Source organism: Gallinula chloropus (genome assembly GCF_964237585.1).
Source record: "Gallinula chloropus genome assembly, chromosome: 16".
NCBI lineage: Eukaryota > Metazoa > Chordata > Aves > Gruiformes > Rallidae > Gallinula > Gallinula chloropus.
Genome location: NC_140101.1, coordinates 10,271,370 through 10,295,394, shown reverse-complemented (window position 1 = coordinate 10,295,394; position 24,025 = coordinate 10,271,370). Strand labels below are relative to the sequence as shown.

Genomic DNA, 24,025 nt, shown 5'->3' with positions numbered 1-24,025 from the left:
GTGCCAGCAGCACACCCCTCCTGCCACAGCATCTCTGCCAGTCTCAGAGCCAGCCTGGCAGAGACTGGAGATGGTCAGGCAGGGTTGGAGCCTTTGCTCCTCTCCCTTGGAGAACCATGGTTATGAAAGACCTCAAGGTTTCACCTTGCCTCTCCCTGCCCTGCGCAGGCTTTGCTGAGCTGCTGGGCAGTGGCTGGACCCTACTCCAGGGCTCTCCTGCCTCGCTCCTTTCTAGTGTGGTTTAATGTTCAAAGCTCCTTCATTACCAAGCAGAGATGGGAAATAACAGCAGCAGGGAGGGCACCTGTTCCCAAACCCCATCCATCCCTCCCTCCCAAGAAACCCCAGCTCTGCTCTCCAAAGTTTTTTGGGCGGGAGTGCGGCTGGATTTTTAGCAAAACCTGGTTGCCTCAGGGACCGGCAGAGAAAACCCAATGGCACTGCAAGTGAAGGGCTGTGCAGGGCCAGCCAGGATAAAAATAACAGGCTGGGACGGCGTGGGGCCCACCGGAGCGTCCCGGCAGCGCAGGCTGGGCCTGACACCGGCCTCGCCGTGCTGGGGAGAAGCGTGTGGCCGCGGCGCTGGGTGCTCGTAAATAAGGAGGCTGGAGCTGTGAAAGCTGCGCCCCGAGAGCCTGGCGGGTTTACACAAGCCTCTCTTTATTATACACTATTTACACTTGGGATCAAAAGCGGCTCTGCAGTGTTTTCCATCAGGGGCTGGAATGCGCTCGCCGCCCTGCCCGGGGCCTGCACACCCCCCCCACTCCCGCCCCCAGCGCGGATGGGGAAGAATTTCCTATTAAGGAAACCTCGGCGCTGGAGGAAATAAGATGTTAAAGCTGGTTTCCTCCGGGGAGTCCTCCCATCGCAGGCCGGGTCTGAGCGTTGCGGCAGGGGAAGCGGACATCGCTTTCCCCATCCCTGCGGCAGAGCCGGACCTGCTGTGAGGAGGAGGGTTTGGGCTCCTCCATCCTATAAACTGTAACTCGCCGTTTCCACCAGTGTTCTTCCGTTATTCCTGGCATGTGTTGCTCTGAGCAGAGCTGCTCTCTACCCGCTGCCTTCTGCAAATGCCTCATGCCCTCCTTCCTCTTCCCTTCAGCGCAGTTTCGCAGCTGAGAGCAGAGACAACTTTGCCTCGAGAGAGTTCTTAGGTTAAATCCCAGCTCTGCCACTGACTTTCTCTTTGGCCTTGAACCTTGCCTCAGTTTCCACACCCAGGACAGAGAGTAATTCCAGACAGATTGTGAAAAATCAATGATTACCGTTTATAAAAGGGCTGTGCTGTCACTGGCATTGCCCTAGCTCGTAACCGAGAGGTGGAGCCTTGGAGATGGAGCACTTAGCCTGCTCCTCGGATGGCAGTGTGTCAAAGAAATTGCTTTGAGGTTACACAAACCCTTTTTGGGGGAAGGTGTGACATGTAAGATTATTGCTAGGAACTAATTAGCAGGATGCAGCAGCCGGGTCGTGCAGGCACCCGACTGTCTCCACATACCTGAGCTGTCATCTGTGGGTGTTTGAGTTTCATTTGCTTCTGGCTCTCAGGGGAGCCCAGTGCAGAGCTGAACTGCCGTCATAACCAGCTTTCTGCTGCTTGGGGGCAGAGCATTAGGAGAAGACCAGATTTCACACTTTTGCACCATAAAAGGCTCTTTAGGGATGGAAATCCTGAGGAAAACAAGGCCAAGCACTGGGAGCTGCCTTCCAGCTGCACCACAGGAATCCCAGGCACGCACCCAAGCTCTGGGGGCAGGAGGCTGCGGCAGTGCCGGCATCTGTCCTGCCTGTGAGCCACCCTGCAGAGACGGGTGGGAGAGCAGTGCTCAGCACCCACAGCAAGCCCTCGTCTGCTGCGAGGGCAGCCGAGGGATGGAGATGATGTGCAGCTCCTGCCCTTCCTGCCTGCTCTGTCGGGCTTTCCAGCCAGCGCCACGGGCAGTGCCAGATGCTGCCTGTCCTGTCGAGCCGAGCGGCGCTGCCTCGGCCTCAGCTCCCTCCCAAATCCTCCTGGGTTGGCAACATCCCTGTTGTGCAAGTGGCTGAGGATGGAGCTGGCTTTGCCTCGCCACTGGCTGAGGGAACAGCAATTTACTATTTTTATTTTAATTCTTTTTTCTTGATTTTAGTGACAGTCATTTGCCATGGGGACACATTGTCCTGATCACAGATGGCCCCTCACTCCAGGTAAAGTCCCCAGACAACTGGTTAGAACCCAGAGCCTGTCCCCAGAGCACTGGGAATCAGGTAACAGGATGGAGCTGATGGAAGTTACACTATGCTGAATCCTCCCCAGGCTGCTGTCACTCAGGAGATGTGTCCCATTGGAGTGCAGCCTCTGTGGCAGCCAGTGGTAATGGCTTTGCCCCTGCCCAGGGGTACCCATGGGTGGCCATGGGGGTTACCAAGTGCCATATGATGTCATTAGTGGTGCCCGGTACTGCTGGTGCCCCAGGACTTTCTTGCTGTGATCCCATGGGATTTCTGTCAGATCTGGAACGCAGCTGTTCCCGCAGTGCCAGGTAAAGGCACCTGCTGAGTCCCTCCAGCCTTCCCCTTTCCCACCCTCCACCCTTTCTGGGGGCTCCTTTGGAAAAACTTTGGGGTGAGTGGGAAGGGCAGTGAATACCTGGGATCGCAGCCAGGATGTCATTTCCCTGGTGCTTAAGCAGAGAAGCTGGCTTGAGGACAGCCAGCAGCTCTGTGCCCCACCAGCCCCCACAAGGAGGGACAGCCACCACCAAGCTGTGAGTGAGCCATTTAAAAACCACCCTGAAGCATGTAGTGGCTGCCCTGGGGTTTCATGGGTGCATGGGTTGGTGCTGAACAGGGTGGTCTGCATCCCTGTGTGCTTGGGGAGCAGTGGTACCCGGAGTGCTGCCCACCTGTCACATGGGATGCATGGTCCCACCAAAAGCAAGGAGAAGGAGCGTGGAAGTGGTCAGCTTTCATCTCTTCAGGGCAGATTTTAATCAAATGAAGTAAAGATCAAGAAGCAGGGCAGGGCCAGCTGCAGGAGAAACCCTTGATGTTTTTTGAAAGCTAAACACTCAGTAGGCAGGCAGCTCACACAGGGGATTTCCTTCTGGGGTGCTTTTTGGGGAATGAAATGAGTGTAAATGCTGCAAATCCCCAGTCCAGCAGTGTCTGCTGTGGTCTGCCTCTGCACGGGGTTGTGCTTCCTAGTGACTTGGACCAAAATCAATGGAGGGACTTGGCTGGGTGTCCTGCAAGGCACGGGTCTGGCCATGCTCTGAGATCGTCTGACAGATGCATGTCCTGTAAACAGCACCCCAGATGTCCCAGGACTGGTGGGAAAGCAAGGTGTAAGAGGCAGGAATGGCTGCAGCCTCTGCGCAGCTGGGTGCTGTATGCCTGGTGACTACAACTGAAAATGAATACGTTTTGGATTTATTTTTATTGTTAATCATAGAACAGACTGAGTTGGAAGGGACCTGTGAGGATCATCAAGTCCAACTCCTAATGTTTTATCTGCAGAGGTCCTGTGGCACTGCTGCTCGGGTAGGTATCCGTAAGCGTTGTGAAATGCTGGGCGGTAATTCCTGTCACTGGGGGGTTTACACACCACAGTCAGCCTGGGCTGGGTTAAAGTGCCGTGGAGCTGCGGGGGGCACTTGGCTTCAGAAGTGACGTCAGCGCGCCTTCCCGGCAGCAGCAGCACGCGAGCACTGTTCATGCTGTGAGGTCCTGCCCCGGTTTCAATCTGAAGTTATTTTTCTGTCCGTACCCGTGTCTGTGGGGCAGGCTTAGCTCTCCCCTCACATAACAAGAGTGCTCGACAGCTCCCGTATCGCTTTCCCAACTCCTCTGCCCGGGCGCATTCCCAGCAGCGCTGCCGCCGTCACCCTGCGCTCAGCGTTTCCAGCCCGCGTGGCCAGGCGGCAGCGAGCGTCTCCTCGGGGAACGCGGGTGCGTGGTGCAAATGACGTCCTGAAATCGCCGGAGTCAGCAGAGCCTCCTGACTAAATAAGGGCAGGCAGAGCAGGGCTTTATCAGCGCTGCCCGAGCGCGACAGCTGAGCGCCGAGGCCGTGGCAGCCCACGCTGCTGAGCTCGGCTGCGTGCTGACGCCGATAAGGGGCTTTATTTGGCATGGCTCTGCCCTCCCGCCCCAGGGGTTATGCCAGGGCTGGGGCAGGTGGGCAGCTGAAGGGATGTTTTCCCAGTGCACCTCTATGGGGAGACACGGACAGTGTCCAGAGCTGGGCTGGTAGCCACCTTGGCCATCCTGGGGCTGGCAGTGCAGCTTGGTTTCCTTGGGGCAGACCAAGCCTGGGATTTTCCTGAGAATCCCCATTTGCACCTGGGATTTTCAGGTCTGTTTAGCCTCCTTGCCCAGAGTTCACTCTGAAAGAGGTTTAGGATTTGTTTTAAAAAGATCCTTAGCTTTCTGCTTTCCTTGGGCTTTTAACAAGCCAAGGTGTGGGTATTCCCTGATCTTTAGGTCTGAGGCCGGAAGGCAGGATGCTTGTGGCAGTCCTGTGAGAGCGAGCAGCAGAGGTGGTTCAGGCAGTCCCTGCTTGGGAGAGCAGCTGATCCTCCTCTGCCGTCCCAGCTCCATGGTCTCTTTGCTGCAGGAGTGCATAGCCCTGTGTGATGGATGGGTGTGTGAGGAGGAGGAAGCAGCAGGCAGGAGAAGGGCATAGCCCATCCTGGTGGGATACTGGCTGTGATTTGCCTCTGAGCAGGAGCTGCCCGAGACATGGGAGCTGGGAGCAGCTTCTCTACACCTGTATGATCAGACACTGCAGGTGCCGCAGCCTGAGCCCTTGGGTGGCCAAAAAGATGGGTGGGTGCAGGCGAAGCAGGGGACAGAGCAAAGTGGGCTTCATTAAAGTGTCCCCCAGACTTCCAAGCAAGGTGGAGCCATACCTGGAGGCAGGCAAGCACAGGAGCTGAGGGCAGGTCCTTGCCATCTGGGTATTCTGGCTGCCCCACAGCCCCCACAGTGGGAACCAGCAGCTCAGTGCTTCCGCAGGCAGGGCTGGGGGAGAGCCGGCGTGCACGTGGGCAGGGAGAAATGAGGGCAGCCGTGCAGGTCCTGCCATAGCTGGGTGCCAGGACATGGTGATGAGGACACGCTCCTCGGTCCTGCTCTTTCAGCCAAGGTGTTTCTCACAGAGCTTGATGTGTTTATAAAGAGGATAATCTTGTTTCATTCACTCTCAGTTAATAGAAACCCACTCGCTGGCATCTATTTCTGCACCAGCCAAAGCCGGGGCTGGGCCTCTCCTGCTTTGTGCACAGCAGTAGTGCCAGCAGCGCTCACTCCTTCCCATGAAACCAGGTCAATAAAGACCTTTTCCCCTTGCGGCTCCTGAGCAGGTGTGACCTCCTCCACCAGGCTTGTCACCTTAAACCAAGGTCAGTAACCAGGATAGGCATCCATGGGGAAGCCTGCCTCATCTATGCCACTGTGCCCAGGACCACTTTGGCTTGGGTTTCCCTCACAGCTTTTGGGGCAAGACTGTCCTCAGCTGCCTTGTGCAGCGGTGTTGTGTTGTCACCACGGGCGGTTCAGTTAGGAGGAGTACTTCCACCCCAGCCTCTGCACACCCAGGGACTTTGTGTTACTCATGTCTCAGAGGTGATGGACATCCAGCTCCTGTCCTGGAGCCTCATGGTCGGGACTGAGCAGGGCTGATTTGGGCTTTGTAGGGCTGGGGTTTTGTTGGTTTGCTGCCCCAAAACACCAGTCTCCAGCTCCATAGCAGTGTTGCCTGTTTCTGACCCTCATCCCACCCCTAAAGGCCCTTGGACTTCCCCTCCTCCTAGCTCAACCCTGCTGTCACTGGAGCTGGGCAGGGAGCAGGCTGCAGTGTTCAGGTGAGCCCCACTCTGGTCCTGGTCCCATGGACAGCGAGCCCAGGGTTAGGGGCCAGTGGCAGCATCAGATACCTGGTCTCACCATGGCTTTGTGAGCTGGAGGGGGTTGGTGCCATAAAATGAGGGATGGTGTGATGCCTTCACCCCTTTCTTTCAGCCCTTTCCCAGAACTGCCTCATCTCCAGCCCAGGCTGGCTGCTGCTCAGTGCTGACACATTTTTGGCCTGCTGTGCTCGTTGTGCTGATGCGTTCTGACTCGAGGAGGGTGCACACGGCTTTATCTGTTTTCCACCCGCCTCGCACGAATTTCCTTAGGCGCTTTCATGCCCTATTAGGGTAAGAGGGAGCACGGACTTTTAGTAGCTCCAAGGAGAAAGCATCTGTTGGACAGCAGACTGCCTTCTCCAGGGCTTCCCAGGTCTTTTGGGGGTTGAAGTAAGTGGGGCTGTGGCTTGCAGGGATCCCTGGAGGAGCGGAGTCGGGATGGCAGGACTCAGCTAGCTGGCCAGGTGGGGATAGTGGAATTGATGGGCTGTTTGTCCTGACCTTGTGGGAAATCCTTGTCTCAACAGCTTACAAATTCAGAAAGGGAAAAACAAAGTGTGATTTTTAATCTGTAAAAATGACTGTGGAAAATGGTAGCTTCTCGCTCAATTGATCTGTGCTGCCTGCAGCAGGAGGGCTTTGACTGCCATCCAAATGCTTGAAATCAGCTGGCAGGGAGCCGGGCTTTAGAATCATCTGATTCTTTGCTCAGAGGTTATCCTCATTCCAGTGGCATGTGAAATAGGCTTATCCTGAAAACTAAAACAATATTTAAGTAGAACGTCTGATTTCAATACAAAACCTGTGATACAGAGCCCCTCCCTCCTTCTGGTGGTGCTGAGCCAGAGCCCTTTCCCTTTCTGAGTCAAAGATTTTGTTGTTTTGGGCCTGCTGAGCATTCAGTGAGTTCCAGGAAGGCCCTGGTGTTCCCACCTGCCTGGGTGCCCACAGCAGCCTTGGGTGCAGGTCCGGAGGACATGGGTGCTGCCACTGGGGCAGCCGGTTGGCAGCTCTTGCAGCTCCCTCTCTTGCTTGTCCCAAGCTTCAAATCCATGAATACCTACTCAGGACACCTATACAGCTGGGAGAAATATGCTTCTGCCTTGAATTTTGATGAATAATTGGGCTTCTGACCAAATGAAGTATTTTAAGAAATCTGCCTGCTTTCATTTCCTTAAGAATATATATATATATTAAAGTTCCTGCTTTCCTTTTTTGACTGAGAAGAGAAAAAGGGAACCAAACAGATACTGCGGCTCTTCAGGCTTTTGCCTTGGATTGCTGAAATCTGAAAAACTTTCTAAAACTTTTCATTGAAAACAACAACCTTGGAGAGAAAACACACTTTCTGCCCCATTTGAGCAGTGGCAGAGCTGGCAATTGGGTAAAACAGGCTGACTGTGGATGCTGCCTGCTTGGAGAGCTTGGGGCTGGATGAGGGGCTGGATGACAGCTCCTCGGTCAGTCTGGGCTCCCTCGAAACCAATGACTGCTGCAGCCTGCACTTGGGGGTGGGAATTCATTCTGCTGGGCAGGGCAGGGAGCAGCCCCTGCCTGCTTAGTCAGGTGCAGGCAGGGAGGCAGGAGCAGGCACGTAGCAAATGTCTTGGAAGACCTGTAAGACCTTTCCAGCAGATCCCTGTCTGCTGTAAAGAAATTTTATGTGCTTATCGGTGGGATAACATGGCTGCTTTGAACTTGTTGTGGTAGCTAATTTAACAGGGGTCTCCAGAGCATTAGCTGAGTGCCTTGGTAATGGTGTGGTGGAAGCTGGAATAAGCTAGTGGAGTTTGTGCATAGTCCCAAATCTGTGCTGCTCTGGGGGACTCGCTCCTCCAGCCTCTGCTTGATTTGCACCCGGGGCAGCACAGAAGTGACCAGACCTGAAAACTGAGGTGCAGGAGGAGGGAGTCCTGTTGGCAGCTGCAGATTTCCCCTTTTTCCCCTTCAAAGATACATCCATGGATGCTCTCATGAGCAGCTCCCAGCCTGGCTGTGCTGGCAGGATGGGCTCTGGCAGGGCAAGGAGCTGCCTGTCCTGCCTGTCCATGGCCAGTGCAGTGGCCCCAGAGCCATGCCGGTGGCCAGCAGCCTTTGGACCCACAGGCTCTGGCTTGCACAGCTCTATTTAGAGCCGTCTCTGGACAGCTGCTGGCTGGCATCTGAGGGCCGTGGGGGAAGCAGGGAGCAGCTGTGGTCTGTGCTGGCCTCGCCAGCTTGTCGCAGCCCATGGGCTCCCGTGCAGGCTGGCAGGGCTTGGCCATGCCAGCTAGCTGCCAGCCCGGCCCTACTTGGCTCACGGGGCAATCAGGGTGGTGGAGATTAATTGAGCAAATCTCCCGTACGCAGGGACGGGATGTGTAGGTTGTCGTCTTATTGAAGACAGCTGCAGATCTGTCTGCTGTAAGATTAATATCACTTTAACTGTTCCGAGGGGAAGTATCCCTTGGTGAAAGATGCAAGTGGCTCTGAGCTATTTAGAGCTGAGGATAACATTTCGGTATTTTAAAAATTCACCAAGTAATCATAAAGGCTAATGCTTGCTGAGCTCGTTAGGTGGCAGGGAGCTCTGCCAGGCCTGTGCTCCTGAAGCACTGCGCAGAAAAGGATGCTTTACTCGTGGCTGAACGGCTTGTTTGTGCCCTTTCTGTGGAAGGAAGGAGAAAAGGTCCAAATTATCCAGCTAAGTAGCCTGAGCGTGTACATAATGCCACCACTTCTGTGCAAGTGCTGGTACCATGAGCAAAAAGCCTGGGGCATCTTGTCAGCTGGCTGCAAGGGAAGGGAGGCTGGAGGGCAGAGCTGCTCTGTGAGGCCAGACTGGTTTCTCTTTCTGGATTTCTTTTACAATGGTATGGAGGTGTTTCCTTGTGGAGGCAGTTCACATTGATCTAGTCTTAATTCACAGCTTAGATCACACCTTGCAGGTGCGGAGTCCGTAATGTAATCAGCAAAGACTCATGCACCACATGGATGTCCGAGTCTAATCTCTGAGTGGGTATGTACACACAAGTGAGGGAGCAAAAAGAGCATAAGGAGGGTAAAAGGTATGTCCAGCTCTTGGGGCTGGACACCCATGGGGTGGGACACAGGGATGGGTTTGAACGTGTGGCACTGGTGATGAACTGAAAGGGGATATTCAGTCCCATGGGCTGGTTACAGGGAAATGAGGGTCGTGTGCGCATGGAGAAGCACAAAGGAGATAGGTTGGGACTGAGCAGGGAGAAAAGGATGTTCCAGCTATAGAGGTAACACAAGTTCTAAGATAGTGTGGAAGTTGCAGAAGCCAGAAAGCATCTGTCCTGGTGAGGTCATATAGAATGGTTTGGATTGGAAGGGAGCTTTAAAGGTCATCCAGTCCAACCATCAGCACAGGTCTGTGTTGGATGGGTCTGTTGTGCCCTTGCCCTTTGCAGTGTGAACACAGAGGGGACCATGTCACAGTCAGCAAAAGCACTTGTGCACATTTCCCTTATCCCTTTTGAGTGCTGCAAACATTCCTGCCAAGACACAATTATCTTCAGTTTCTTCAGAAGGACAAAATGATTCCTGCTAGAGCAGGAGTTTGGCTGGGAGTGGAAAAAGTTTCCAGGAGAAGGGACTTTAGCAGAAATCATCCTTCCTAGAGCTGACTGGTGAGTTTTATTTGCTTAATGACCTTTTTTGCACTTTATGATATTGAGAATGGCAAGAACAAGGTGCTCAGTTAGCCCTTCCTCAGTATTTGCTGAATCAGTGGGATGGGGAGAAGGAAGGACGGACAGCTCCGGCTGGATCTGTCTTTCCCTTAACAAGCAAACGTGCAATAGTTTGGGCAGCGAGCTGAGCTTTTCCCCTGTTTCTAGCCCCAAGGTCATCGCTGCACCTGCGGGCACCCCAGCCCTGTCTGGTGTTTGCAGTATTCTCTGCTAATTCCAATCTCATTTACAGTCTAATCCAATGTGGATGTGCAAAACCACATAACCTGTCCAAAGAGCCGGGCACGCTGGCTTGGCTTTGGGTCTCACCTGTTAGCACGGTGCTCAGCTGCGGCTCGTGTATCCACAGGGGATTTTAGTAGCAGTCGGAGGAATGATTTGGGACAGTGTTTCTGGGACACAGCCAGGAAGGACAGGAGCACTGCTCTGTCCTGCAGTAGTACAAAAACAATTAGAGCATTAGAGCTGTGCCAGAGGAGCAAATAAAACAGCAGATGCATTTAACCCTTCTTCTCCCACCCGTCCAGCCGGGGTGCAGAGACTCCCTGCCCAGGGCAGCCCCGGAGCAGCCACCATGACCCAGGCGGTACTTCCAGGAGGCAGAAGCAGCGGGGCTGGGATGGGGGCTGCAGGCATTGCCCACGTATCTCCCCTCAGCTTGGTGTGGGGCTGCTGCTCCTCTGTGCAAAGAATCCATCAGAGCTGTTTTTGATGGTGCTGCCTGGGAAGATGGCTCAGGGTGAGACTGGGAAGCTCCCATCCCAGGCAGCACTGCCTGGCTTGGGACGGGGAGCACTGGTGCTGGCTTGTCAAGGCCCCTCTTTGTGTTGGGATGTGTTTATGTTCGTGGTTTGTTTTCCAGCACTGCCCTGAATTGGATTCTGATGCTGAGTACTGTAAAATTCTTGGGTGTGTTTCAGTTTCACCCCGACCTCCTCCATGTCCAGACTTTCCCCTCTGCTGTTTTTTGCACTGGCTGCAGAGGTGCTGGGAGCGATTCAAGTGCAGCCTGAAGAAGTATCTGATTTCTATGTGTACAACAAAAGACCAGCAGTTTCCTTTTTGCTAAAGCTGATCTGGTGTCTGAGCAAATCTTACCATGGAAGAAATTTTAACTCGTGTACTTCATTGATTTCACTGGACTAAGAGCAGTTCTAAGGAGGACTTGGGGGTGTTGGGCTCAACATGGCCCAGCAGTGTACGCTGGCAGCCCATAAAGCCAACTGTGTCCTGGGCTGCATTAAAAGCAGCGTGACCACCAGGTCAAAGGAGGGGGTTCTCTCCCTCTTCTCCATTCTCATGGAGAACTGCATCCAGCTCTGGGACCCCCAACCTAAGAAGGACATGGAGCTGTAGGAGCAAGTCCAAAGGCCACCAAGATGAGCAGAGGGCTGGAGCACCTCTGCTATGGAGGCAGGCTGAGTCGGGCTTGTTCAGCCTGGAGAAGGCTCCAGGAAGATCTTAGAGCCCCTTCCAATCCCTAAAGGGGCTCCAGAAAAGCTGGAGAGGGACTGGTTATACGGGAAAGGAGGGACAGGACAAAGGGTAATGGCTTTAAGCTGAAGGAGGGGAGATTTAGATTAGATACTAGGATGAAATTCTTCCTGGTGAGGTTGGTGAGGCCCTGGCACTGGCTGCCCAGAGAAAGTCTGGATGCCCCTGCATCCCTGGCAGCATTCAAGGCTGTGTTAGATGGGGCTTTGGGCACCCTGGGCTAGTGGAGGTTGTCCCTGCCCATGGCAGGGGGTGGAACTAGATGGACTTTGAGGTCCCTTCCAATCCAAACCAGTCTGTGATTCAGGTCTAAGGTTTGAAGATCACCTTCTTGACCCCCTCAGACCTGCCTGAGCTTTTTATTTAATCACTATGCCCAGCAGGCCCCGGGCCATGGGCTGGAGGTGGCTTTTGTTCTGCTGGCTGTACGCACTGGCCTCTCCCAGGGTGGCTGGTATTTGTCTCCTGCTTTGCAGCCAGGGCCAAGTTTTGCTCTGCGTTGAGCTCCCAGGCACTGCCAGCCATGCAGATAAATAATGGGTTCAGAAATACTCCAGGCAAGTTGGATGTTATTGTTATGGCTGGGCCCTTTCCTCCAGGCTGGGCTTTGTCACGGTGTTACTAAACCCTCGGCACAGGTTTTTGGAGGACTCCAAGCAGCAGCATCCCTGTGCACCCCAGGGATGCACAGCACAGCCAGGGAAACTGGGGAAGACAAACACCATGCTGTGTCTCCATAAGCCAGATGTTCATCACCTGGATAATGCTGTAATAAGTGTTCTCAGTGATGGTGGGACCCAGCGCAGGGTGTCAGCATCCCTGCCAGGGGCCAGGCTGCTGGCTGGGGGAGGGCAGTGCTCAGCCTTGCCCCATGGCTTCCTCAGGATGCAGGCAGGGCCAGCATGTGGTGTGCTGGGGTGCCAGATTTGGAGCTGCAGCTGCACTGACCTCAGTCCCCCCCAGATCAAGTGCTTCTAGACAACTTTGCAAGCAGGAGACAGGAGCAGAGATTAGGTGTGTCCTGCTGAGGGAGATCCCCAGGGTAGTCAGGGATCCCAAAGTCATGCCGTTCAGCTTGCTGTCACAGTGTGGATCCTGGGAGCTGTCCCATGGCCTCAGACCCCTCTGTGCCCAGGACTCCTAGTAGAGCCCTGCTAGCCTTGAGGCCATGGTGGCTTGCAGCAATGGCTGAGCCCAGCCAGCTCAGCCCCTCACCACCCTTGGCATCCTCACTGCAGCCTTTGCAGCCCAGGTTGGGGCCTTCCTGGCATCACCATGTCTTCATCTGCAGGAAATGCAGTGCCCAAGTCCTACATGGCAGCCAGGTAGCATCCAGTAGCTTCTCTGAAGGAACTCTCTGGCAGAAGAGGGCAACTGGGAGCTGCCTTGATACCTCCAACAGCCTCACGCTGTTCCCTTGTCTTGGCCCCAGATGCTGGGGAAGAGCAGAAGGTGCAGGAACCATCTGCACCCTATTTGTAACACATCTGCATGAATCTGGCTCTCTCCTTACTTGCAGAGAGAGCAGACCTCACGTCCAGTTCACTTCCAGACTGCTTTTTTGGAAGTCACCTTTAGGAAAGCATCCACCCACACACCAGGAGATGTGGCTGCTCCCCTGGTGAGCTGGTCATCTGGCTGGGCAGAGGCAGGGGATAGCCTCTGCCTGGCTCAGTGAGCGGCTGAAAGGGAGGATTTAGCTCTCTATGGTGAATTCCGTTCTCCAAGAGCAGCAAGACAAAACCAGGGGTCTGAGCACGTCCTGCTGGGGTGAAAAGCTGGATCCTCACTTTGCAAGCTTCGTCCCAGGGCCGGCGCCAGGCAGGCTGTGCTCCCCACGCGCAGCACACCCAGCCTCCTCTGGTCCCCCAGGCATGGAGAGCACAGAAACATCCCCCTTGGCCCCTGCCAGATTATAGTGGAATTAATCACACTGATTATATGCTACCAAAAAAGGAGGTGCTTTCTCTGTTGAGAGCTGCCTCAGACCTCCTGCTTGCGAGCAGCGGCTTAAAATTGCTGTTTTCTGCTTCATCGTGTCTTGTCTCTGGGTTTTTCAGGAGCTGTAATATTTTTTGGATAAAAAGACCAAGAATGACAGCAATCCCAGGCAGCTCAGCCTGCACAGAAAGTGGGGAGATAACGTGTGAGTGTGGGCAGGGAGGTGAATCATGCATGGCTCTGGCAGAGCGGGATGTCGTCCCAGGGAGAGATGGGCTGAGCTACAGCACCTCTGCACCCTCTTCCCTATCGCAGGGTCCTGAACAGTGTTTTCAGCTCCCTGTCAAGTCACGCTGTTGCCTGTATCAGTTGGGATTAATGCCCTGTGGTAGCTCTTTCCCCACAGCTATTCAAAATGGTGTATGTGTGTGTATGTATTACATATGTGTGTACATATATCTTCTACCTTCTAAGGGTCTCAACAGCATTTCCATCGCCTTTTCACTGCACCTACCAACTCTTCAGACTAACACTAGTCTTGTCTGCATACTGCATCTCGGTTTAATGGGAAAGAATGAATCCTGATTTCATGATTGACAGTCCAAAAATTCCTCTGGAGCATTTTCACTGCAGGGATGAGAACTGCATCATTCCTCATTTTTTTGGTCCTAAAACCAGATACCAACCCGAGTCTGAAACAGGCTCATCAGACACCGTAAGACCACATTAAAGGTTGTAATTCGTAGTGACTTGGCGTTGCAGGGCTGCTAAGTGCTTACCTAACTGTCCACAGAAGAATGTGTGGGTTTGCATGTGCAGCCAGTGTATGCCCCATCACGTGCAGCAAGGGAGAGATGTGGGGAGCCTCAGCAAACGTGATAGTGAGAGCATGGGGAGAGGAGCTCGCTGTAAGCCCCGGGTGGAACAAAGCAGCTGAACATACGGCACTTTGCCCTCCCTTATTTTTAAGGTGCGATTTTGCTGTTTGAAGTCAGCTCCTTCCCAGACTGTGAGCAGCTGGGCTGCAAAGCCAGCCCTGCTTTTAGCATAAAGATCACAGGGGCCCGACTGCGAGGCATGCAAGGAATATGACAGCCAGCCAGCAAAATAACTCCACTAGCCCTACTATCAAGGAGTAGATGTGCTGGGGAGGAGCAGAGAGGACCCGGGGAGTAGCTCTGCCTTTCCTAGCAGCGGTGAGAGCAGCCCCTCGGGCTGCAGTGAGTAAAGTTATCCCTTGGACGAGCTTTGCTGTTTGCTGGAGAGCTTCAGGAGAAGCATTTGGGGTAAAATGATTCTGGTGTGCTGGGCAGGGGCATGCTGCTGCTGGCCAGGTGCAGCTCAGGCCTGGTGACAGCACAGCCATGTTCAGCCATCACGTTATTGTCCCTTATGCTCTGAAGATGCCTGTGACAATGCTTCGGGCATTGCTCTGAGCTAGGCATCAGTCTTTTGCAGCGTGGTGGGAAGCTTGTCTTGGAGTACCTGCTGCCTCACTGCAACACATGAGCGTGCTTGTGTTTGCAGGTACACCTGCCCTGTTTCCTCGTGTGGCTAAGTTCAGCCTCCATGCCTTAGCCTTAAGCATCTGTGCCCCTTGCTTATTGGAAAAGCTCATCAATTCTCCTTGAGTACGGAATTTTTGGGTTGAGAGGGCAGGCTCTGAATGCTGTGTTGTACCAGACAGGCTGATTTGGTTTTGTTCCTGGACAGGGCTGGCTGCTCAAGCCAGGCTGATCTCAGCTCAGATGGTACTCACTGGTCCCCTCTTCCCTCCACAGGACAGCTCATGCCAAAGCCAAGGCTGAAGGGTCTGAGCAGGCAGCTCAGGCAGCTAACAATGAATCAGGCATAGCCAGGATGATGGCCAGGGAGCTCTCCCCAGACTTTTACCAGCCAGGTAAGAGGAACTTTGCAATTTCTTTGGGGAATCACCTCAAATGCTTCACCTACTTTATAACTCCACAGATTGCCTTCATGTCTATCCTAAATCCTCTTTTGCATGAGCTCAGAAAGCATCCTACCCTGGAGGATTTGCTGTACTCCTTACACCACTGTTCTACCTGCTGGAATATGTTACTGTAGCCCAAAGGAAAAACCCACAGTCCCTCAACTTCCCCTTGTGTTTCTCCACATGCTGAAGCCCAGCCACCATCAGGCAGGGCAGACAGCGAGCTTGGGTCTGTGTGCAGCACTCCTGTAGATACATCCCTTGTGGCTTTTCTTTGGAACAGCTTTGTCCGTGACCCACTACCCTTTGGGTCCCCCCACTGCACGAGGGTACAATCAGTCTTGGCTAATTAGGGGCTGTAATACCTGGTAAGAAAGTTGCTAATGCAAAATACTACTTTCCTGATTCTCTATTTATTTTTTTAGTGTCACCACTGATCATTTGGCTTGAAAAACACTTGGGAGGTTCTTTATGTGAGACAAGCACTGAGGATTAGTAGATAGGAAGTGTAATACTAGAAGCAGCATTGTGAATGCCATTACCTTTCCCTAGACCAAGTTAGCTAGAGATATGTTCTTCCTGGAAAGCTTTCCCTTCCAGAGAGGAAAGGTGATAGCAGAGCAGAAAACAAATCGATGAAAACAGAAAACAAAGATCCAAGTGCCTATATTTTTATCCTGTCTTTGTTCTTATCTGACTTTGTTACCTGGAACAAATGCCCCATGGCTGCTGAGGCAGGATCATAGTAGCAAAGTGGGTGGGAGCCAAAGGTGCTCAGAAGAACCTGCCACCTGCTCCTGCTCTTGATTTCAGTGCCTCCAGGTCTCTGGTACTACACCCCAACACCAGGCAGGCAGTGGGAAGGGGGAGAATCATGCTGCCAGATTTGCCTAAACTTCCTGATCTTGCCCTGCACCAAGAAGCTGGGGAGATGCCTTGCTGGAGGGCCATGCCCATTCCTCCCCACAGCCCAGCAAGGCCCGCTGGAGCTGGCTTTGCATGGGGAACCACCACAGTGCCCAGGCATGGGTGTGAGCCAGCGTGTGGCACTTCATTAACAATAGCTAAATAGCGCTTTATCCTGACATAAGCCCCCCAGCTGCCGCTCACTGCTCTGCATTCACCCTTTGCACACTGGGGTATTTATAGCTTGGAGCCAAAGGAAACTGGAATTCCTGGTGCGAGGTTTTTGACCAGATTATTTTTTCCACCCGTGGCAGTTGAATGAGACAACTGAAAGAGTCTCTGCAAAATGCCTGGCCTCCACTCTTGCTCCTCGATCTTCACACTGCTTTTACTTCGGGCTTTGCTTGGGTCCTGGCCTCTCTCAATGGCCTTGTAAGCTGCTGGCACATGTTTTTCTTCCATGATTCTCTTAAATCTCTTTAATTCAGTAAGTGCACAACAAGGGGAAGTATCTCTCCTTTCATAGCTGCACCATCCTGTAGCAAGTTGATAAAACTCCAGCCTTGGATTTTGCTAGGATTTAGAGATGCTGGCTGCAGGAGAACCCAGCAGTGTTCACCAGCTGTGTTTCCCCCTGCTATCCCCGGGTTTGGTATGGCAATCCTGCTCAGCAAGCCTCACCTTTCTATCAAGTAGTTAGCCTGAGTTTTATTCAGGATATTAACCCTAATAGCTTAGAGGAGAGGGATATAAGCCAAAGTCCTTGCTGAAGTATCCTACTGGGAGGTGAAAGTGGGGTGGGGAGGTGAGGAGGATTGGGCTGTGCAGTGCCCTCCAGGCAGTTAGGTTTTTTTGGTGTGAATAATTCAGGAGAAGAAAGCAGCAGGAGAGAGCAAGGAGCCTGGAGCTGCAGGCAGCCTATTTTGAGGAGTCTGAACAACTGTTGAAATGGCTTCCAAATAATCCACTTGCAGCCAGAAATAAATGGCCCTGAATGGGTCACCTGTTGATTGACAGGAGCGTGCAGGCAGGGCAGAGCAGCTAAAATCAGTGCTCTCTTTCTCCCCACTGCCCACTCTGAGCAGAGACCTTGCCTGCATGGGCAGGAGGTAGTGTGCAAATTGCACTGCTGATTTATTAGAGGGAAAGGAGAGCACCAACTCCCATTTCCTGTCCAGGCTCAAATCTGTGTTAGTCCTTGGGGTTGAGGAGATGAGGGGAAGAACCTTGCAGGAGCTGGGAACAATGTAGCTCCAGGACCTGCGCCATGCAGGAGCACAGACCAAGTCCTCTACATCTCCACCCTCAGCATCGCTTGAATGCGGCAGAATGAAGCCAAAGCCCCTTTGAAAAGCAGGTGCTTTGCTTTCAAACAAGCTGCTTTGCAACCTCACACTGTGCCTAAGGACCACGTTGTTGTTTTTACTTGCTATGAGCATCGTGGTGACGTGCGGGGCCCCTTGATCAGCACAGGTCCCAGTGTGCAGGGCTGTTATTCCAAAAGATACTTCCAGTTGTTCAGTGGTGGATTTTGCTCAGCCAGCCGCCGAGTACAATGGGTATCTTCAGTTTTGACTCTGTTTTACTTCCCCAGGCCCTAGCTGGGCTGTGATTTGCTTTGCAAGCACAGCCTAGGGTTAGTAAGATTTAATGATAGGTGAATAATTGAAGTGAAGGAAGTGTTGCTAAGAGCTGACAAGCCAGCATGAAAGATGAGCTCAGAATGAAAGCTAAAGCCCTGAGTCACCTCATGTGATGGTACCAGGTAATATTGCTACTGTTGTGGGGCTTAGTGCAGAGAAGGAGGCCAGTAAGATTGCCAGCCTTGCTCCACACGAGAAATGTATTTTTCCCATCATGAGAGATGACAGGAAGGTCTTTTGGGGATCCCTGCCCTTCCTGAGGAGATTGGGCATCCCATGTATTGCTTGTGAGTTTGCTATGCTATTAGACATCAATAAAGGAAGAGTCTAAAAAAAAAACAAACCCCAAACTTGGATGGGAGCTTGAGCCTCTTTAGCCCCAGGATAACCCATCTGTCTGACCTCAAAAAGGTGGGCTGCAGGTTTTTGCTCATCTCTACCTTCATCCCGAGGTCCGCTCCTGTTCCTTTGGCTTTTCCCAGCTGGACAACACAGGTGGGGCTCAGAGCCTCCAGCTGCTCCTGGGGAAATCCCTTCTGGAAACAGGCTATGATTTAGGAGCAGCTCCTCTCCCAGCCATGATGGCTCCAGCCCCGACCATCTTGTGGTTGTCCCCAAACACATCGGGGCTGGGGACATGGCTACCAAAGGCATGATGGTGGCATGGAGCTGGGGTGTCCTGCTGTCCCTCCTGCCGTGGGGGAAGCTCCTTGCCTGAACCCGTCTCTCCACAGGCCCCGAGTACCAGAAGCGGAAGCTGCTGCAGGAGATCATCGAGAACGCAGAGCACAATGTCAACATGGAGGAGGAGGCACCGCGGCCTGAGGGTGCCCCGCCACCCCCCACGCCCCCAGAGAGCCCCCAGCTCCATGAGCAGGATGAAGCCCACCGCCGTGCCAGCCCAGCCCCCAGCCCTGCTGTCACCCCACCTGAAGCCAAGCGGGCCAAGACAGCCCCCCGCCAGGATGGAGCCCTCCGTCCAGGCAGCTGGGCTGAGGTAGGGGGACGGGCGGGCGGCAGCAGCCCCGCACCCCCTGAGGGCGAGGGCCGCCCACCCTCCCGAGGCTGGGGCCGTCCTGCTGAGCAGATGGCGATCGCACCACTGCAGAGGATGTCACGAGAGCCCGACGTCGAGCACTTCAAGGGCTACCACAGCTACGCCGTCCGGACCTCCTCGGTCTCCCCCACGGCGGACTATGAGGAGGAGCCGCTCCCCGAGCCCGAGCTGCCCTCCCCTGAGCCCCGGGGGGACCCCCAGCGCCGGGGAGGTACCTCTTCCCCGCCGCAAGAGCAGGAGGAGAAGCCAGTGCCCAAGGCAGAGGCCAAGCCAGAACCGGCCCGGGCCAAGGAGCCGAAGCAGCGCCCCAGCCCTGAGCGCAGGGCCGTGGGCCGGGCTGAGCCAGCCACCGACAGGAAGACTGAGGCCAGGGCACTGGGGCGGACGGAGCCCAAGATGGGGGCCAAGCGGGGCCTGGCCCCGTTGGCAGTGGCAGCAGCAGCGCAGGAGGCTGAGGAGTGTGAAGAGGTGATGTGGGCACAGCCCGGGAGGCACACCTGGGAGCTGTCTTTACTTCTGGGGGGTTTTTGTTTATTTTTCCCTGGCAGGTCCAGAGAAGGGCTCAGAGGGATGTGGAGCCCGTGGCCTCAGGGCTGCTGCTGGCACCTGATGGTGCCCAGAGGCTCTTTTGGGATCCCAAAAGATCCTCTGGGCGTTCGCAACCCTTATTTCAACTTCATCTCTGCACCGAGACAGACACTGCTTTCAGTCACTTCCCTAATTCAACTCTGAGGAGAGCAGGCATCTTCTGATTAATTTCTTACACTTTTCTCCCCATCTTTTCCCACTCCTTTACCAGCCAACATGGATCTGAGAAGCTGAGGGGGGAATGTAGGACAGGGAAGAAGAAGCTGAGTGGGGTTTTGGTTTTACCTTTGCAGTAGGGGTACCTCATGAGCTCAGCTGTGGTAGCAAATCACCAGCTCATTTCCCAGGTTTAAAATACAATCACAGAATTCAATTCAGTTTTGCTGTCAGCAAATACAGCTGTAAAAACAGACGTTTATTAGCTCTCATCTTGCAGCCCCTTTGAACATGAATAATTCTGATGTGACTTTAGAAAAGCACAGTTTGGAAATATTTTGGTTTGAAATTAGGGAAATCTCACATGGGTGCATTTGTACATGTTAAAACCAGTAACTTAACAAACATGGGAAATGTGGGTTGGAGAAAGGAAATGGGAGGAGCAGCTTGACATGGGTTCAGCAGTTCATGTGCCTGGAGTCAGGGTGTCTTTTAATCTCACATAGCCTCAGAAGAAAGAAGCCTGATTTAGCCCCCTTAGAAGGAGATTGCAGGGAAGAAATGGGAATATGGATTGTTAGATATTCAGCTAGTTTGAAATGCAGACTGGTTAAGTCCCAGATTTATATGTGTCAGGAGCGGGTGATGTTGGTATTTTTGAAGACCACAATCAATCTATATCTGTCTCCTTGCCTGGAGCTGTGGTGTATAATACTCTCTTTTGGGTTTTTCCCTCAGGGACCTAACACAATCGTGATCTGCATGGTCATCTTACTGAACATTGGTCTGGCCATCCTATTTGTACATTTTTTGACATGATGTGCCCTTGGACAAGGTAAGAAAGGCATTGGAGTTTCTCCTCACTGTGGATTTTTTAGGGTTGACTAGCTTTGCTACAATGCCCTTGTGACAAAAATGCATGGGGCATTTATTCAGTAGATGCAATTACCTTGTGCCAAGTGTTGAGAATTCTCAGTTACCCTTTGCCCATTCTAAATTTGTGGTGTCATTTCAGTGAATAGTTCTCGAGTCTATTCATAAAATGATTTCCTCCAAGCTAAAAAGATTGAACTGTGTTGCTCGGATGCAATCCCACAGTATAGTTTTGCCTTCCTAGCTAGACAGACATAATTCATGGAGTGGGACTTCCAGTGGAAGAATGTGTGATGTTAAATCTGAAATTTGTTTCCTGCAAGAAATGCTTCCAATTTGCTGTTGGTGGCTGATGCTGCCCAGTGACTTGTGTATTGCAATATTTCTTGTCAGTCAGCCCAGCAAGAGGCTGGAGCACTAAAGGGGATGCGAAACTGTGAAATTTGCAGCTCTAATTGCTAGCTCCAATTTGCAGTGCTAATTGCAGCTCTGATTGCTAGCTCTGCTGCTGCTGTTGTGTAGCTGTTTACTGAAGATAAATAGGTGAGGAGATGTGTATCTGACTAAGCTTAAACTGGAGCTCGCTCAGGTCTTCCACTTGAAGTGGGATGAGGGTGTGGATTTGGATTTGGTGGCAATAAAATCTTGTGAGTATTTTGTGCTTGTGGGGTGCCTGCACACAGGAACACAACATGGGTTTGCACAAGATTTCTCTTGCCTTGGGCTCAAATATTGAAAAAAACCCCACACCCCAGCATCAAGGCTGAACCTGACCCTTGGGCCTTATGTGAATATAATGTGAGAGGCACCCCTCAAAGCGCTGTGGAGGTATTGGGCTGCCTTCCCAGGGCTTCCTGGGGGATGTAAACACTCCTCTGGGCACTGTTTTACTAGTCCCCATACATCCTGTGCAGGCAAAAGCCTTGCAGACAGCTGTGATTACATGTTGCTCGTGTGTTTTGCTGCTCCCCCTTGACTCTCCCGTTCCTCTGTGTCTGGGACAGGCGTTGCTGCTGATGGAGACCACAGACCTTGGCGGGGATTAAATCTTAGCCACCTGGAAACACCTAAGAGGAGGACTTGAGATCCCAAGGTTGCACTGCAAACATCAACCTTGAACAAAAGCGCCTGAAGATCAGTTCAGTCTCCCTGCTCCCAGGCTGTGGCTGGCCTCTGCAATCTACCAAGGAAAAGCCAGGGTTTCTGCAACTCAGCCTCCTTCTCTTCTTGTTATAAAATAGCAGTTGCCTTAAATTGTTCTCACCGAAGCCATCCACTGTCCTGTCATGCCAGGGATGAGGGATTTATCTGTAGTTGTAGGAAAACGAGTGAGAAGGTCTTGTGTGTGTACACTGATGCGTTTTGTAACTCCCTTGGTTGACTCAGTGCGAGATATTTCTCAAAGAACATCATCCATGGCATGAAGATGAAGCAATACACAGCAAACAAAATGACTCATGAGAGCCGTGCCACAGCTAGGGGTGGACAGCGTCACCCTCCATGCTTGGAAGTCATCCAAAGGGACGAACAAAAAGTCTTTCCTTTCCCCATCATTTTCCATGTATGGAGGACTGAGAGAGGGAGCAAGTTGAAATTGGGCTTGTTGAAGTGTGACCAGAGTCCTGCCCACACCTGTGGATGTGCCGTGGATGGGGGCCATGGGGTGGGGTGCAAGGGCCTGGCTGATCCAAGGTTGTTTGTGGTTCATGTGTGCAGGGGGTTCTGTGAGTGGATACGGTGCCCATTTTTGGGGACCAGGCGCTGACTGAGCGCTTTCCTGCCACTGGCAATGCTCTGCACAGATGTGTCTTGCAGTGGGAGACTCCCTGCTGTAATGGGAAAGGAAATAGGTGTGCTGAATTTGTCCCTTTACCCCCTTTTTTTTCTATGGAAACCTTGCAAATTACAAGGACAAGGAGGAACTTAGTGAAAAATACCTCCGTAGGCCTGCAGGTTCCTCCCCTTGGTGTGCTGGGCTGTGGGGAGGCTCCTGGGCTCTCTCATTGCAACAGAGTGAACAGACTTTCCAGCCAGAGGATGCAGGCTGGCTGTCACGGGAAGAGGTTACGTTATTCCTGAAAGGAAAGGTGCAGAGACCCAAGTGACTCCAGTGTATTTGGGCTTTAGGCTCAAAAAATACTCAAAAAGCCAGGCTTTCAGCAGTGGCAGAGTACAGTGGGGCAATTCTAGCTGCTGTTCTTGTGTGTGAGGCTTAGCGACCTGGGTGATACGCACCGATTCTTCCCAAAGCTGCGACAGAGAGTGACCTTATGAAGGAGATGTTTCCACCATGATCTGCTCTGATCCTTAGCAGTGCGAGCTTAGAACGTCAGCACAGATGAAGTTAACAGTTTAGTGTGAGGCTGAGTGCTTGGACATGTTTCTTCCTTCTTTTAGGAGCAATGTGTATTTTCTATCCCATGTTAAGATAATCGGAAATGTTATTTATAGTCGGTTGTGCACCTCTGTGTATCCTGAAGTCCCACAGCACAGGACTGGGTGGGAAAACCTGAGGGACTGGAAAGAATGGGGAAATGATGGTTAAGGAAAAAAACAGATTCCCAGTCTGCTCCGAAGGTCAATCTGAAAGGATTTCAGAGATGGGGTGGCAGACAGGCAGGGGTTTACACTGACTGGAGATACAGGGCAAAACCTGCCTAATTTATCTGCTCTAATTATGGCATAAGAAAGTGAGAATAATACAGTACTTTTCTTTGTGAACCAAGTTTATTTTTTAAACCTTATTCAGCTCAGGAACGTTGCCACAGTAGCAAATACGTGGTGTTAACTGTGGGAGAAGTGAATGTGATCCCTTCCTAAAAGCCATGTGGCTGTACCAGTCCTGAGAAAGCTGTGCAGCATCATCTACACTTCCACAGAGCATAATTTAGTAGCAATTTGCTGCTGCTTTTTTTTTTCTTAAGCATCAATGTATCGCAGACCCCAGGCTCTGCTGCCTTTGACGTTTTATCTCCGTTTGCTGGCGCTCGCTCGCCAGCTCTGCAGTTTGAAGATGCCAACTGCTTTTATTAACCACCAAGACAATTTCCATTGAGAGACCTGAGGGGCTTTTATTTATCACTAAGCACAAAATTGGATCTTTTTCCACCGTGCTAAGGTAATCCTTCCCCCCCCCATCCCCCAATTTTTTATGCATGTGATGTGCACTTGGTAATGTGCTTTCCTCCTAGTAACCTTCTGAGAAAAGTAGGTAGAGTTGCTTTTATGTGGTGTATAAATATATCCATACTGTGCTGAGATATGGATATATATATACACATATATATCTAGCCCCTTAGGGATTTTGTTTTCTTAGATGCAAAATAACAGATTTACCTCAAACTGCATGCTTTCAAAACTGACTAGGATATTGTGTTATACTTTTCAGGTCTTACAAAGATGCAGATACGTTTCACTCTTCACACAAAAATACCTTCATCACAGATTTTGCAAGCTGTTTACTACAATCTGTGTACTACTGTCCGGAGTTTTCTGTCCATTGTTCTGCTGGATTACGTGCAATAATAAACAGTTATCTGCTCACTGTATCCATGTGGATCTTTGCAGGGAATCTCTGTGTTTCTCTCCAGGTTGATATATTCACTCCAGTCCTCAAGGCGAGCTCATCAACATGTGGTGGAGGATTTAATAGGTGGCATCTGAATGGTTTTTAGCTGTTTCACAATCCCTATTTCAAAATCTTGTGGTTTTTGTTGGTGGGGGCTACTTTGCAAAGCAAATTGTTTTCATTTAGTGCTTTTTAGAAGTTTGGTGCTAGATGTTTGAGGACACCTCTGCCTGTCTGTGCAAGGTCTGGGTGCCAG

General features: G+C 52.2%; 1 protein-coding gene across 1 annotated transcript in view; it reads left to right on the top strand.

The window, feature by feature from the left end:
- JPH2 (junctophilin 2) overlaps positions 1 to 23,743 on the top strand; it is a 33,131-nt gene extending 9,388 nt beyond the window's left edge. Inside the window, exons 3-6 of the mRNA XM_084271450.1 lie at positions 14,809 to 14,927; positions 18,262 to 19,052; positions 20,067 to 20,163; positions 21,206 to 23,743. Coding sequence (XP_084127576.1) covers positions 14,809 to 14,927; positions 18,262 to 19,052; positions 20,067 to 20,147 — 991 coding nt within the window. The 3' untranslated portion in view covers positions 20,148 to 20,163; positions 21,206 to 23,743. The remainder of the gene's footprint in view (positions 1 to 14,808; positions 14,928 to 18,261; positions 19,053 to 20,066; positions 20,164 to 21,205) is intronic.
- The last annotated feature ends 282 nt before the right edge of the window (positions 23,744 to 24,025 follow it).